At 44.2% G+C, this 16,599-nt stretch overlaps 1 protein-coding gene across 18 annotated transcripts in view; it reads left to right on the top strand.

Annotated features, from left to right (window-relative positions):
• The window catches only part of ZNF618 (zinc finger protein 618), a 200,860-nt gene that overhangs the window by 150,316 nt on the left and 33,945 nt on the right, over nucleotides 1-16,599 (top strand). For 11 of the 18 annotated variants that reach the window (XM_043870600.1, XM_043870615.1, XM_043870612.1 and 8 more), the window contains 2 exons: nucleotides 7,718-7,777; nucleotides 8,317-8,406. In XM_043870600.1, the coding sequence (XP_043726535.1) occupies nucleotides 7,718-7,777; nucleotides 8,317-8,406 (150 nt within the window). The remainder of the gene's footprint in view (nucleotides 1-7,717; nucleotides 7,778-8,316; nucleotides 8,407-16,599) is intronic. The other 7 variants (XM_043870604.1, XM_043870616.1, XM_043870614.1 and 4 more) reach the window with 1 other exon arrangement.

Genomic DNA, 16,599 nt, shown 5'->3' with positions numbered 1-16,599 from the left:
TCTCCCACATCTCAGGGGGATTCTCTACCCGCTGAGCCACCAGGGAAGCCCAAGAATACTGGAGTGGGTAGCCTATCCCTTCTCCAGCAGATCTTCCCAACCCAGGAATTGAACTGGGGGCTCCTGGATTCCATCTGCAATGCAGGAAACCTGGGTTTGATCCCTGGGTTGGGAAGATCCCCTGGAGAAGGGAAAGGCTGCCCTCTCCAGTATTCTGGCCTGGAGCATCTCCATGCACCGTATAGTCCATGGGGTCACAAAGAGTTGGACACGACTGAGCAACTTGCACTTTCTTTTACTCCCTCTCAGTGTCCGTTGACGCGTGTGTAAGTTGGGAGCAAGAGCATCTATCTCAGAACTTCCCTAGTGGTCCGGTGGTTAAGACTTGACCTTCCTGTGCCGGGGGGCCAGGTTAGTCTCTGGCAGGGAGCTGTCCCGCATGCCGCAGAACCAAGACATTACACAGAAGGAGTGTTGTAACATGTCCAATAAAGACTTTAAAAAAAGAAAAGAACATCTATTTTTTCTTCATTGCTGTTGGAGGTTGCTCACATCAGCAGCACCTGGATCATGTTCTGAGCTTAACAAATGAGCGATGTTGCTGAGAGATAGTTGAGAATTTAGAGCCATCCCAAAGATGAACCCCAGCTCTACACTTAATGCCTGCGTGACGTCCTGCAGGTTTTATAATCTCTCTAATCACAGTAGTGACAGTAAAACTCACCTCTCAGGATTGTTGTGGTGATTAGATGAGGTTATATTTGTAAAGGAATTAGCATAGTCCTTGACATTGACATGGAAAACATTAAATACGTGGTACCTATTAATTACCCAGAAAGGTACAGAGCAAGCTGAAACTTGTTCTTTGTGTCAGTATCTACATCTGACAGCCAGCCAGTTGCTGGGACCTGGGAGGAATTATCACAAATTATATGGGATAGAATTGCATTGAGAAAACTGAACTGAGCTTGGCTCCCAGCTTGACGCTGTGGAACTGAGATGTCTATGAGAGTTACAACTCAGAGGCTGCCTTGAGAGATAAGAATCCTGCTTCTTGGGCTTCTGCCACTTTCTGTAAGCTGGCTGGTGCTACAGCACCGTGATGGTGATGAGCCACAGAATAAGGGGAGCTGGTAGAGGTACAGTGCCCTGTGGAGAGACTAGTCCCCATGGGTAGAGCTCTGGAGGTTAAGAGAAGAGGAGAAACGGCAGCAGCAGTGCATGCTGGGAAGTACGCCTTCCACACCCACGTCAGTTGTGCAAACTAGAGAGCTAGGTACTCGACGAGGAGGAAGCCAGAGCCAGAACAGAGCAGAGGAGTCCTGCCAGAAAGAGGGAGTTGGTCTAAGAGGCCCCCAGGGTCAGCTTGCTCTTCAGCTGTAGATCTGAGAACTGCTCCCATGGTGATGGTCTGCCATGATAATGGGATGATCAAGGACAATTCATTCAAGTCTGTTGAAACAGAGTAAATCTGGATTTAGAGGTTACTTGATTTTTATACCTAGATAAGGAAGCGTTCAGTCCCAAAGGAAGGCATTGCCAAAGAATGTTCAAACTATCGCACGGTTGCACTCATCTCACACACTAGCAAAGTACTGCTCAGAATTCTTCAAGTCAGGCTTCAACAGTATGTGAACCGAGAACTTCCAGATGTTCAAGCTGGATTTAGAAAAGGCAGAGGAACCAGAGATCAAATTGCCAACATCCGCTGAATCATCGAAAAAGCAAGAGAGTTCCAGAAAAACATCTATTTCTGCTTTAGTGACTATGCCAAAGCCTTTGTGTGGATCACAGTAAACTTTGGAAAATTCTTCAAGAGATGGGAATACCAGACCACCTGACCTGCCTCCTGAGAAATCTGCATGCAGGTCAAGAAGCAACAGTTAAAACTGGACATGGAACAACAGACTGGTTCCAAATCAGGAAAGGAGTATGTCAAGGCTGTATATTGTCACTCTGCTTATTTAACTTATATGCAGAGTACATCTTGAGAAATGCCAGGCTGGATGAAGCACAAGCTGGAATCAAGATTGCCAGGAGAAATAACAATAACCTCAGATATGCGGATGATACCACCCTTATGGCAGAAAGCAAAGAAGAACTAAAGAGCCTCTTGAGGAAAGTGAAAGAGGAAAGTGAAAAAGTTGGCTTAAAACTCAACATTCAAAAAATGAAGATCATGGCATCCAGTCCCATCACTTCATGGCAAATAGATGGGGAAACAATGGAAACAGTGAGAGACTATTTTGGGGGGCTCCAAAATCACTGCAGATGATGACTGCAACCATAAAATTAAAAGACACTTGTTTCTTGGAAGAAAAGCTATGACCAACCTAGACAGCATGTTAAAAAACAGAGTCATTACTTTGCCAACAAAGGTCCATCTAGTCAAGGCTATGGTTTTTCCAGTGGTCACGTATGGATGTGAGAGTTGGACTATACAGAAAGCTGAGCACCGAAGAATTGATGCTTTTGAACTGTGGTGTTGGAGAAGACTCTTGAGAGTCCCTTGGACAGCAAGAAGATCCACCAGTCCATCCTAAAGGAGATCAATCCTGGGTGTTCATTGGAGGGACTGATGCTGAAGCTGAAACTCCAATACTTTGGCCACCTGGTGCGAAGAACTGACTCACTTGAAAAGATGCTGATGCTGGGAAAGATTGAAGGCCAGAGGAGAAGGGGATGAGAGAGGATGAGATGGTTGGATGGCATTACCGACTCGATAGACATGAGTTTGAGTAAGCTCCAGGGGTTGGTGATGGACAGGGAGGCCTGGCGTGCTGCAGTCTATGGGGTCGCAAAGAGTCGGACACGACTGAGTGGTGACTGAACTGAAGGAAGAGTGACTTGAAAAGTTTTGGGGTTTTGTTTTTTAAAAAAGAAAACTTGGGAATTACGAAAATTCTGCATGACAAGAAAAGGAATTTAGGAGACCTAGAGGAAGAGAATGCCTCTGAAAGTGATGAACTAATGAACTTGGAAGAAAATCCTGTTGGACAACCACAGTCAAGTATGAGAAAATATGACCTTAGTTCAGTCTGGCTGCCATAACAAAGTATCACAGACTGGCTTACATAACAGAAATTAATTTTTTTCACAGTTCTGGAGGCTGAAGTCTGAGATCAGGGTGACAGTATGGTTGGGTTCTGGTCCAAGGACCCTCTTTCTGGCTGTACTCCCACATGGTGAGAAGAAAAAGAGAGCAAGCTCTCTGGTGCCTCTTGTTATAAGGATACTAATTCCATCATGAAGGACCCCCCCACCCCCCGCCTCCATCCTCATGACCTCATCTAAACCTAATTATTTCCCAAAGGCCCCAACTCCAAATAGCACTACATTGACATCAATTTTGGAGATAGGGCATCAACATATAAATGTGGGGGTGGGAAACAGTTCAGTCCATAACATGACCTGCGTGAGAAAGGAAGCAAAGCAACAAGATGAAAAGGCAGAGAGAGAGAAGTGAGATGAGAAGAATGGGAGAGATGAATAGAAGAACAGAATCGGTATGTAATTAAAGCCTTCATTTTAGATGGTAAAGAGCAGAATTGGTCTGCAGAGACGGAATTAATGATGTGAAAGACAAACTTGAACAGATGAGCATCGTAAGAGGAAAACATGATAAATACAGAGAATAGGAAACCTGTTCCAGGTCATTGGTGTTCCTCTACCAGTGGGCCAGAAGCAATGCCCCAAAGACTCAGGAGAAGAAATAAATGCTCAGCTAAAGGAAGACCTATGTATGCAGATTCAAAGGCTTGTCATATGTTAGGTAGTCAATATAAAAAGACCCATAACTGAAAGATATTAGTGACTCCTTATGAATATAAGGGGGAAAACCATACAGGCACCTGGAAATAAAAAAGCAAGTTATTTTCAAGTGACTCAGTGACTCCGAGGTGGACTTGCCTCGGATTTCCCTACAATACTAAATACTGAAGTATCGTGGAGTATGTTCTGAAGGGGAAAGATTGCAATCTTAAGAATTTTCTATCTAGACAAATTTTTATTTGTGTGTAAAGAAAAAAGCAAGAGCTCAAAATCAGGCTGATTCTCCTATGAACCCATCTTCAAAAAAAATTACTTGAAGATATACTCCAGTGAACTGACTGGTTGAAGAGATTTAAGGGCTCAGTTATGAGACATTAATTCATAGTACCATCACTTCATGGCAAATAGATGGGGAAACAGTGGCTAACTTTATTTTGGGGGGCTCCAAAATCATTGTAGATGGTGATTGCAGCCATGAAATTAAAAGACGCTTACTCCTTGGAAGGAAAGTTATGACCAACCTAGACAGCATAGTAAAAAGCAGAGACATTACTTTGTCAACAAAGGTCTGTCTAGTCAAGGCTATGGTTTTTCCAGTGGCCATGTATGGATGTGAGAGTTGGACTATTAAGAAAGCTGAGCACCGAAGAATTGATGCTTTTGAACTGTGGTGTTGGAGAAGACTCTTGAGAGTCCCTTGGACTGCAAGGCGATCCAACCAGTCCATCCTAAAGGAGATCAGTCCTGGGTGTTCATTGGAAGGACTGATGTTGAAGCTGAAACTATAGTACTTTGGCCACCTGATGCAAAGAGCTGCATCATTTGAAATGAGTCAACCTGATTCTGGGAAAGATTGAGGGCAGGAGGAGAAGGGGACGACAAAGGATGAGGTGGTTGAATGGCATCACTGACTCAATTTACATGGGTTTGGGTGAACTCTGAGAGTTGGTGATGGACAGGGAGGCCTGGTGTGCTGCAGTTCATGGGGTCGCAAAGAGTCAGACACGACTGAGCAACTGAATTGAACTGAACTGAATTCATAGTACGGGAGGACTTGTGAATACTGAACCCAGGTAAACTAGAAGTAAGTTTAAAATGTTGCAAATTTGATTATAAAATTAAATGAGGAAGACAGAGATTATTCTAAAATATTAAGAATGAACTTTCAAAACCAAGAAGGAAGGAATAGGTGAGGGATACAATGAAGTAGGTTAAGCCTGTCTTACTCATAGTGCAGTCCCCAGGCCAGCAGCATCAGCATATCCTGGAGGCTTGTTAGAAATATTAATTCTCAGGCCCTACACCAGACCTGTGGAATCAGAATCTCCAAGGTGGGGCTCAGAAATCTGTTGTAACAGCTTTTCTAGATGATTCTTATTCAGGCTGAAGTTTGAGAGTTACTGAGTTGAACTGCCTTTGTCAATCGTAATAAATATAAAAATAGCACTTCTTGCCTGACTATAAAAATTAGAGAAATGTATCTTTTAGACCATCTAAAAGCAATGGAGAATATTGGAAAATGATGGAGTACCAGAGAATAATGGAAAGGCAAAGAAACGAGTTCATACATCCAACAACCAAAACCTAAGGGAATAAACCAGAAAGGGTACAGCATGAAAAAAAACAAACAAAAGAGAATCGTAAAACCAAGTCAATAATAGCAGTAAAAGCAGATGTCATAGTTTCCTTTATTAGAGGACAGAGATTCTCAGGTTAATTTAAAATAGTCCATGGAAGTCCAATCATTAGGATTCAGTGCTTTCACTGCTCGGGCCTGGTCTCAATCCCTGGTCAGAGAACTAAGATCCTGCAAGCCACATGGTGCAATCAAAAAAAAAAAACACAACATCCAGTTGCTGCTAGTGTAATAGAAACATAACTAGTTAATTCCTTATTTTTTACTTGTCTTTCCCAGGGAACACTTCCCTGCTCTCTTAACTAAACTGAATTCCCTGCTAGGATTTCCATAGCACTGTTAACAGCTCCTTAAGAACACCTGTTGTGGTTCCAACTTTAAATTTGTGTCATTATTTGAATGTCCTTTCTCCACTTCTAGACTGTAAGCTCCTTAAAGGCAGGAACAATGACTGTTTTTGCTCAACATTTTGTGCCAGCATTTAGCAAGAGTACCTGTTTGATAAAGGAAAGTACAAAAAGTTTTAGGATAGTGGCTTTAGACACGTGTGAACAAGTAGCAGGAAGAATCTAACAAAGTCATTTCAAGAATTAATAATATTAATATGAATACCAGGCAAACTAATAAACAGTAGAATTAAAAGTTACAGCAGTAGTTCCTAACTTTCCCACACTTCAGGATTCTCTGTAGGACCTGTTAAAACACAATTTGCTGGATCCCATACCTAGGATTTTTCTTTCAGAAAACCTTGAATAAGCCCCGAGGATTTGCATTCCTAACAGGTTCCCAGGTGATACTGATGAGGGACCACCATCATTTGAGGAGCACTGTGTTAGAAAATAGAGCTTCCCCTGTGGCTCAAAGGTAAAGAATCTGCCTGCCAAGGCGGAGACTCAGGTTCAATCCCTGGGTCCGGAAGATCCCCTGGAGAAGAAAATGGTAACCCACTCCAGTACTCTTGCCTGAGAAATCCTATGGACAGAGGACACTGGTTGGCTACAGTCCATTAGGTCCCAAAAGAGTCGGACATGACTTAGTGACTAAACAGCAGTGGCAGTGTTAGAAAATAGTGTAACATTAATAAAGGATCCAGTTCACAGCAGAGGTTTTGATCTCATGAGCCTGTCTGCATCAAACGACATTATATCTAATTTACAAAATAATTTTAGAAACACAATCAAATGGAAGAATTGATCACAGCACTTAGTCTTTGACAGAGCGAGAAGAGAAACAAGATTATATAGAGTCTGAATAAGACAATTAATAACAGTTGATCTAACAACTTAAAAGCCTACAAAGAGCAAATAATATATCTTTCCCAGTGTTGGTGATTCAGTTACAAAAATTATTTAGCTACTAAAATTTTTAAAGCTTCTGTATGCCAAGAAAAAAATGTAAACAGACTAAGAAACCAATCAAGAAAAAATACATGTAACTTACAGAACAAAATGTTGATGTCCTTAATCTATAGAGTTCTTAACGATTTTAACAAGGTAAACATGCCTATAGAAACATTCACTGTAAATTCAAATAGGAAAGCCAAGGAATAAAAACCGTAGTTCATTAATCCTGAAAAATCGCTTCCTTAGAACTCAGAGAAATGGAAAATAAAATCAGCAGTGCAATATATTTCTCCCTCTCAGGCACAGTAAGAAGATGATAGTCCTTAACTCTGGAAACAATCGTTTTCATATTTTTCTTATGGGGATGAAAATTGACCCAACCTTTCAATAAGTAGTTGGTGCTTTGGTGATCAAAAACCTTAAAAATACACACCCTTAATTTATCCTGAAGAAGTATTGTGCACAGATTATGAGCGATAATCTTTATTTTGCAGTGATGTGCAAAAATAATGAGCAGATGTGCAAAAATTTCTACGAGGATGGAGATTGCAGCATTTTTTTTTAATAAGGAAAGAATTTTGAAACAATCTCAGTGTCCTCTGGTTTAGAAGACTGGCTCAGCAAATTTCAAAGTCCAGTGGGAACCAGACAGCCAATAAATGCAGTGGAGATCAATGCTTATTGATTTGAGCAAGATGTCCACAAAATATTGTCAATTGAATGCACCAGGTTACCAAGAGCATATAGATCAGGGCCGGTTAATTCAAGGCCCGCAGAAGACTGAAGGCTGATGTCAGTGAGAGATGAGATGGGAGTGAGAGGCGGGGTCTCGGGCAAGTGGCCAGGTGAACGTTCCACCCCATGGGGTACCTGCTACTCTTTGTTTGGGGATTATAGATGATTGAAGTTTCTCTTATATTTAAAATTTTGTATTTGTATTTATCAGTATTTTATAATTTTCCCCCAGTGAACAATATTACATCAGAAATTTTTAAGAAGAAAGAAGTTAGGCAGTGCCAAAAGAGAGGTAAAGACAAAGTCTGGTGGGACCCGAGAGGAAGAGGTGACCCCTTCTGCCAGGGGGTGGGGGGTGTTTGGGGGCAGGGCAGGTCCTGGAGATGAGGGGACCCAGGTGTGGCTATTGCAGAGGGCAAGGCCTGAACAGGGGGTGATGAAGAGGTTGACGCTGGAGGTCAGTCAGGTCCCCACACGTTTCCTGAGCACCGGGGTCTGGGGGTGGAGCAATGGCTGACGACAGTGTGTGCCAGGTACTGTTCTAAGCATGTGACATACAAATTTAATCCTCACAGCAACCCTATAAGGTGGGCCTATTGTTACCCCCATTTTACAGATAGGAAAGCTGAGGCACAGAGAGGGTAAGAGGTTTGCCTAAAGTCGCACAGCTTGAGATAGAGGAGTTGGGATTTGAACCCAGGCAGTCTGACTGAAAGGGGCTGCTGATTCTAGCTGGTGGTCCCAGAATGAGGAGTTTGTGGGGAGGGAGCACACTGCTGCTTCTGGGTGGGAACCAGGCGCCCGTTCTCACACTTCTCTCTTCTTGGACAGAAACCGGCAATTACACCTGTGAATTCTGCGGAAAGCAGTACAAGTACTACACGCCCTACCAGGAGCACGTGGCCTTACACGCCCCCATCAGTGAGTACCTTCTCTGCCTGGGGGAGGGGTGAGCCAGCCATAGGCTGAGGCTCTGGAGTTTTCCCAGGGGAGGGCGAAAGCAAGGATGAACTTATGCTGGGTGGGCCAGTCTCTTGGTATCCAGGTCTGACTTGGGGCCACCTGCCTGCAGGAGCTAGAAGTCCCACCCTTAAGCCAGGAAAGCCTGAGACCTCCCCCAAAGGTCTCAGAGGCCTGGGGCCCACGGGGATCTGGGGTTAGGAACAGTGGGCATCACTTGCCCGAGTCCCTCAGGGCCCTTGTCCTTACTTCTTCTTGTTGTTCAGTTGCTAAGTCATGTGTGACTCTTTGCAACCCCATGAACTGCAGCACGTGGGCTTCCCTGTCCTTCACTTGCTCCTGGAGTTTGCTCACACTCATGTTCCTTGAGTCAGTGATGCCATCTTCTAAGCACCTCTACATCATGTGGTTCCTGAGTCCCCACCCCTGAAGCCAGCACCTTCAGTCTGAACCATTGCAGGGCCTAACGCAGGCTAGAGCATGGTTGGCTAGATGAGACTTGGCTTTGCCCTTGGCTTTGCCCTTGGAGGTAGGAAGGGTGAGAAGTCAGAAGGAGTGCCAGGCCAGGCCTCAGAAGCCCCGGGTTATCAGTTCCAGTGGGGTCACAGGCTTGTGTGTGGCCTTGGGCAGGCCCCATCCTGCCTCTGGCCCCCAATCTCTCCCTCCTCCTCTGGCTTGGGAGAGAAAGGGTTCTAAGGACCCCTACCACAGGGACATCCTGGCCTTCCATTCCAATTTGCCAGCTTCCTTTCTGGGTATCAGAGGTGCTATATCCTTAGGTCCCCAATTATATGAGCCCTCAGTTCTCAACCAGAGTTCTGACAGGGCGGGGCTTAACCAGAATTACAGGGCAGTAGGGGGGAATGTTTATGAGCTCTTTGCGAGTATCTCTGCTTTTGTTTTTCCCAACAGAGCTGTGGGGATCTCCCTCCACAGTCAGTGGGTGGAAAGATTTAGGTTCAGGAAGGGGGAGGAATTATGCAAGGTCATCAGGGTTCAAGGTGTCCGGAGTGTGGGAGGCCTGACCCTCCTTGAGCCTTGGCAATGGCACAGGCATGTGACCCTCTGAGGGCCTCCAGGTGCCCAGGGAGAGGTGTTCAGAGCCCCGGAAGGTGGTGGAGGCAGCTCTCCTAAGATTCTTGTCCTGCTTGGCCCCTGACTGCAGCATGACCTTTGAGTCTGTCACTTCCCTCCTCTGGGCTCAAGTTTCCCTCCTATGGGAGCTCTCAAGGTCTTTTCAGCCCAGGAGTCTGGGTTCAAGTCATCTCTTCCTTAAGGGGACCCTCAGGCGGGCATCTGCAGTGGCCCAACTAGAGGAACATGTCCCAGCACCCATGCTAAGGATGTGTGGGTTACCTGGCAAGGTCCTGCGCATGGGGGAGAGAGGACCCAATGTCCACTTGGTGGGCACTGACCCATCCATTTTGCCCATTCATGTTGCTCCTGCTGAGGCATCAGGGCTGTGGCTTGAGCTCCATCACTCAGACCCTTCTGAGGCCCCCGCTTTCCATGGGCGGGGAAAGGGGCATCTGTGCATGGACACCTGCTTACCTGTGCTCCCCAGGGTGCATTGACAGTTCCTTACCTAAAGTGCACTTACGGTGGTGTTAGCTCCAAAGCCAGCCTGCGACTTGGGTTTCAGCCTTTGGAGGAAACTTTCAGGGCTGTTTCTTCTCTTCCCCCAAATGACTCTTGGAACAAGTTGAATAAGATCATGGAGTTAAGAAGAAGAAGGGCTTGGCTTATAGCCCTGACAAGCAACCTGCAGACCCATACTTGTAACTATGACGTTTTCGTGCATCATGTGTCAAGTGGTACAATGGGAACGGGTACTTCATTTGTTCCTTGATTCTTTTCCCCCTAACATCCAGGTACTTCTCTCCTGAAGGGCTGTCCCCTCTTTCTCCATTCCTCATTTTGTTGTTCTCTCTATTGTGGACTCTCTTTGTCTTTTTGCATCTGTTTGTTGAATGCATCTCTTTATTGCTGAAGTCTAGAGACTCTGAGATCATCTGTGTTTAAAAATACAGCATGAGAGATTTAGGCTAAATGCAACAGAGGACTGATTCTTAAAGCTGACCAAGAAGTAGCCCCTCCAGTGGCCTTTGGAGCTAGCGATTTGTATGTCCACAGGTTCTGTGTGGAATTGGGGGCTAGACTTGATGGCTTCATCAACTGGTAACCAGGGCCAGGCCTTGAGAGCTCCTGGGTCTGGTGACAGCATGAGGGATGTAGGCTGACTGTGGGTGGAAGAAGATTCATACATGTATACATCAGTTCTTTTTTTTTTTTTTTTTTTACTACTTAGCAATATTCTGTTGTGTGAAAATACCAGTTTAGCCATTTGCTTGTTCATTTGAGTTGTTTCCAGCTTTAGACTATTAACGAATAAAGCTGCTATGGAAATGCTTGTACCAGGCTTTCTGTGGACATATGTGTTCATTTCTCTTGGATAAATTCCAATGAGTAGAATTGACAGGTCATAGGGGAGAGCGTGTTTACCTTTTTAAAAACTGACAAACCATTTCCCAAGATGACTATAGCACCTTAGACTCCCACCAGCCGCGGATGGGAGTTCCACTGGCTCCGAATTCTTGCCAACATTTGGTGGTAGGAAGCTATTTAATTCGAGCTAGTCTGGTGAGTGTGTAGTGATATTTCACTGTCGTGTTAATTTATGTTTTCTTAATGACTAATGATGTTGAGAGTTTTTTCATTTGCTTATTGGCCATTTGTATATTTTACTTGGGGAACTGTTGAAGTCTTTTGACCATTTTTTTGGTTGGGTTGTTTTGATTGTTAAAATGTACGAGTTCTCTTTTTTTTAGCCACACTCCATGGCATGTGGAATCATAGTTCCCCTGAGGGATTGAACCCATGCCCCCTGCATTAGAAGCTCAAGAGTCTTAACTATTGGACCAGCAGGGAGGTCCCTAGGAGTTCTTTATATATTCTAGATCCAGGTTTTTCATCATATATATATATGTATATTTTGTTGTTCCATCACTCAGTTGTGTCCGACTCTGCGACCCCATGGACTGCAGCACGCCAAGCTTCCCTGCCCTTCACCACTTCCTGGAACTTGCTCAAACTCATGTCCATTGTGTCAGTGATGCCATCCAACCATCTTGTCCTCTGTCATCTCCTTCTCCTCCCGCCTTCAGTCTTTCCCAGCATCAGGGTCTTTTCTAATAAATTGGCTCTTTGCATCAGGTAACCAAAGTATTGGAACTTCAGCTTCAGCATCAGTCCTTCCAGTGAATATTCAGGGTTGATTTCCTTTAGGATTTACTCATTTGATCTCCTTGCAGTCCAAGGGACTCTCAAGAGTCTTCTTCAACACCACAGTTCAAAAGCATCAATTCTTTGGCTCTCAACCTTCTCAACCTTACGTTCCAGCTCTCACATCCATACATGACTACTGGAAAAGCTGAAGCTTTGAGTATATATATATAAAATGAACATTTTCTGTCAGTCTTCGGTGTGACTGTTGATTTTCATTCAGTATCTTTTGATGAGCAGCTGTTTTTCATTTTTAATGATCTAATTTATCAATTTTTTATGACTAGTGTTTTCTCAGTTCTATTTAGGATATCCTTCTCTACCTTGGTAGCGAAGATATTCTCCTTTATTATATTTAGAAGCTTTCTACTATCAGCTTCTGCATTTTAGTGTCTGATCCATTTCAAGTTAATTTTTGTGAATGGTGAGAGGTATGATTTGAGATTCACTTTGTGCCATATGGATATCTGGTTATTCCAATACCATTTGTTGAAAAGATTGTCCTTTATATATTACATTACACTGGGACCTTTGTTGAAAATCAGTTGAATGCAGGAGTAAGTATGAGTCTATTTCTGTTCCATTGAGCTATTTGCCTATGTTTATGCCAACGTGGTCTTATTTACTCTAAGTCTTAAATCAGGTGCTTCCAGTTTTTCAACTTTTTATACTTTTACGAAACAAGGAACTTTGCCTTGCAGTATAAATATTAGTCTTCTTGCCAATTGCTGCAACAAAATTATGTCTTGGATTTTGTTTAGGATTATACTGAATCTATGGACCAATCTGGGGAGAATAGACCTCATGATATTTGATCTTCCAATTCATGAACATAGTACGTCTCTTCACTGGTTTAGGTGTGTTTACATTTCTCTTAGCAATAATTATATTTTCAGAATAGAGGTCTTGCACATATTTCATTACATTATATCTGAGTTTCTTGTGTTTTTTTATGCTACTGTGATTTTTTTATATTCAGTTTTTGTTGCTATTACATACAATTAATTTATATATATTGAATTTGCATCCTACAATTTTGTTAACTTCACCTGTTAGTTCTGTTAGCTTTTTTGTAAATTTCTTGAAATTTTTCTTGTCCATACTCATGTCATCTACTAATAAAGACTGCTTTACATCTTTTTTTTCTAATCTGTATTCCTTTAATTATTCTTTCCTATTATGCTGATTAGGACCTTCCAGTTAGATGTTGAATAAATGAAATGAGTGGATGTCTTTGCCTGGTTCCTAATCATAGGGTTCAAGTTTTCATCATTAAATTTGATCATTTTCATCATTAAGCATCGTATTAGCTGAAATAGATTTTCATAGATACCTCTTTATCTGTTAAGAAAGTTACCTTCTGTTTCTGGTTTATGAAAGTTTTCATCATAAATTGGTGTTATGTGTTTTTTCTACATCTATTGAGCTGATCCTAGGATTCTTATTTTTTATTCTGATAATGTGGTGAATTACATGGATTGATTTTTCTAAAAAAAAGTTATCACGCCTGTTCTTTATTAAAATACATTGATTATCAGAAAACCGTGAAATGAACTGAAAAACATTGCAGAGTTCAGATGCTTCTCCAGAAGAATGACTTCTTTTTTTAAGCTTCTTTTTCTCGGAAAGGCATCTAAATTACTTTGATACCTAAGGTAGTTTGTAGAGTTAATCGGTTATCAAGTATGTGTCTTCTGATTACTTCTATCTAAAATTCCCTAGGGTTTTACCTGGCTTTTAATATCATTTCCAAAACTGACCCTTCAACAGTGGGAAACTACAGTCCTAGGATTAGGAGAGTGCCCCAGATTCAGTCATTGGTCCATTAATCATGGTCATAATGAAGAAAGTAAATATTTCTGGTGTTTTTAAGATACCAGAAGTATTAATATGTCATCATCCAATTAAGTACCTCATTTAAAGTAAATAAATTGTCCTATGTATGCAGCCATGAAACCATCACCACAGTCAAGATAATGAACATGGCCATCACCCCCAGAAGTTTCCTCGTGCCCTTTTATAATCCCTCACTCACCTCTTCTCTCTTCCTAGGCGAGCACTGCTCTGCTTCCTATTACTACAGGTTAGTTTACGCATGTTCTGTGGTGGTGGTTTAGTCACTCAGTTGTGTCCAACTCTTGCGACCCCATGGGCTGATGCCTGCCAGGCTCCTCTGTCCGTGGAATTTTCCAGGCAAGAATACTAGAGTGGGTTGCCATTTCCTTCCAGGGCATCTTCCCGACCCAGGGACCGAACCCTTGTCTCTTACATCTCCTGCATTGCAGGCGGATTCTTTTACTGACTGAGCCACCAGGGAAGAAGGCCCATAACATTTTCTGGAATCTTGCAAATACAGAATCTTATCTACTATGTGTGGTGGGGTCTGGCTTCTTTTGTTTAAAGATTCATCCATGTTTAAATGTATCAGTAGTTCATTCCTTTTGATTGATGAACAGTAGTGCCCTGTTGTCTGGATACGGATGCCACGGTTTCCTTCATCTGTTTACTTATGGATTGACATTAGGTGGTTTCCAGTTTGGAGCTAATATAAATAAAGCTGCTCTGAATGTGTCTTACTATGGACAGATGCTTTCATTTCTCTTGTATAACTACCTAGTCTGGATCATATGATAGGTGTATGTTTAACTTTTAAGAAACAGTCAGACAATATGCCATTTTACATTTCAACCAGCAGTGTATTTTACTTTTCTTGTAATCAGTTCAGTATCTCAGTCACGTCCGACTCTGTGACCCCATGGACTGCAGCATGCTAGGCTTCCCTGTTCATCACCAACTCCCAGAGCTCAAACTCATGTCCATTGAGTCAGTGATGCCATCCAGCCATCTCATCTTGTCATGAGATGAGATGTCCTTGTAATGTCCTTGTCTAAATTGGATTTCAGAGTAATGCTGGCCTCATAAAGTGAGCTGGGAAGAGTGTTCCCTGAGTATAGTGTCAGTTAGGTTAAGGTGGTTAATAATGTTGTGGAAATCTCTTATTTTGGCACTTCCTGTGTGCCAGGGAATGAGCCCTGGTTGGGCCAAACTGGCGGAGTCCCTCCCTCACAGAACATGCAGGATAATCGGGCAAAAGACATTGGTTGAAAGATCACACCATGTGTCTCTATTGGTGGTGGTCAGATCTTAGAAGGGAAGAGGGGAGGGGACTGAAAGATAAATGACCAAGTAGGTATCAGGGAGTGCTTCCAATGGAAGTGATGTTTATTTGGAAGTATGTAGGACCAGCAGTAGTGATCCAGGCAGAAACGAGGGAAGAACGTGCTAGGCAGAGGGAATAGCCTGAGCAAAGGCCATGAAGCTTGGAAGATTAGGGCATTGTAGATTGAGGGGGCAGAAGGTGGGCAGGTCCCAGGCCAAAGCAAGCAGGTAACGCCCTCGGGTTCATTGTATCAAGTGTTCTTGGGTGTCCTGAGCTCCCTGCCACAGGGACACAGGGGCTCTTGCACATGGGTGCCAGGATTTTGACAGCAGGTTCGAAGACCATGAGATCTGATCCAGAGGGTCTCCTGGAAACCATTCTGCATTTGGAGATGAGGCCTAAGAGGGCAAGCAACGTGCTCTGTCCTTTGCTCAAAAATTCTCTGTCCCTTGAGCTTGTGTTAGTGCCTAAGGGGACCACGTGGTCTTGCACAAAGGCTTCCATGGGAAGCTGGCAGCATTGGGCCCCATCCCATCCTGGCCCTGACTTTCTGTGTGGCCGTAAGCTTATTAAGCATTCTGGGCCTTAACTTCCTTAATCCTAAAAAAATAACCTTTCGTACCTGTTTACATTTGAAGAGTATTCAAGGTGCTTCTGTGACTTGTGTGGATTCTCATAAAATCCCCATGAGGTCGATAGTGCAGAGGTGAGTGCCCCACTTTTATCGGCGGAGTTGAGGCCAAGACACGGAGGCCAGAGGTGACTGACCTGGAATTCAGAGGTGGGCCGGGCTCACAGCACACACACTGTTGGTTCCATTACAGCGAACCATGAGCTGTGGTCCCCAGACTGTGCTTCAGGGAAATGGGGGAGAAATCAGAGATGGGACACTGGATATCTCCCTCAAGGTTTGATGTGTAGGTTTAATCTGTGGCCAAAAAAAAAAAAAATTGGAAAGTGTGAGATGAGCCGCCTTGCGGTTGGATTCAGGGCCTTCAAGTTCCTTTCTCTGAAAGGAAAGGAGAGGGAAAGAGGGGACCTTTGTAGGTATCCTTCTCCACTTGCCCCTCTCCAGGTCGTGATTGAGAAAGTAAGAATCCAGAACGTGGGGCGGGGGCTTAGGGAGAGAATACTGGACGACAGCTGTGTTCTCCGCAGTCTGAGCCTGGGGGATTTCTTTCCGAGTTCAGGGGGGCAGGTGAGGTCTTGCTTAGGGGCCATGACTGAAGGACTCTCCACCCGCAGCTCTCGGCATCTGGCCACTGCTGTGCTGGGAAGGCAGTCACTCCCCAAAGGGACAGGGGGGCAGCCTCAGTCCTGCGAGCCCACCTCAGGGCCTTGAGTCCTGTGTGACCGTGAACACGGCCCTGCCTCCTGCTTCTCCGGGCCTGTGCTTCCCCTCCGGCCAGGAATGGGCAGAAGTGGAGGAACAGAGAGTGCCTGTTTGCCCTTTGGCAGTGAAAGCGGCAAGTGCAGCATCTGTGCCCAGGATGGGCACTGCCCTGGGAGCGGGGGTAAGGCGGCCTCTCCTCTCCCCCGAGGCAGGCTGCAGGGCAGGGTCCTTCAGGTCCCAGCCAAGCTCTGTGGCAAGGTGGTGCCCTCCAGATGTTCCCACTGCCGTGGGTCCTGTGAGCCCCGGTCAGCACCAGAGGGGCCCCTTCTCTTGCCGCCCGGTCCACTCTCATCCTCAGCAGAGAGTTACAGTGGACTAA

Source organism: Cervus elaphus, chromosome 16 (genome assembly GCF_910594005.1).
Source record: "Cervus elaphus chromosome 16, mCerEla1.1, whole genome shotgun sequence".
Lineage (NCBI taxonomy): Eukaryota > Metazoa > Chordata > Mammalia > Artiodactyla > Cervidae > Cervus > Cervus elaphus.
The sequence above is the reverse complement of the archived record's forward strand: the minus strand, read 5'-3'. Positions and strand labels throughout refer to the sequence as shown.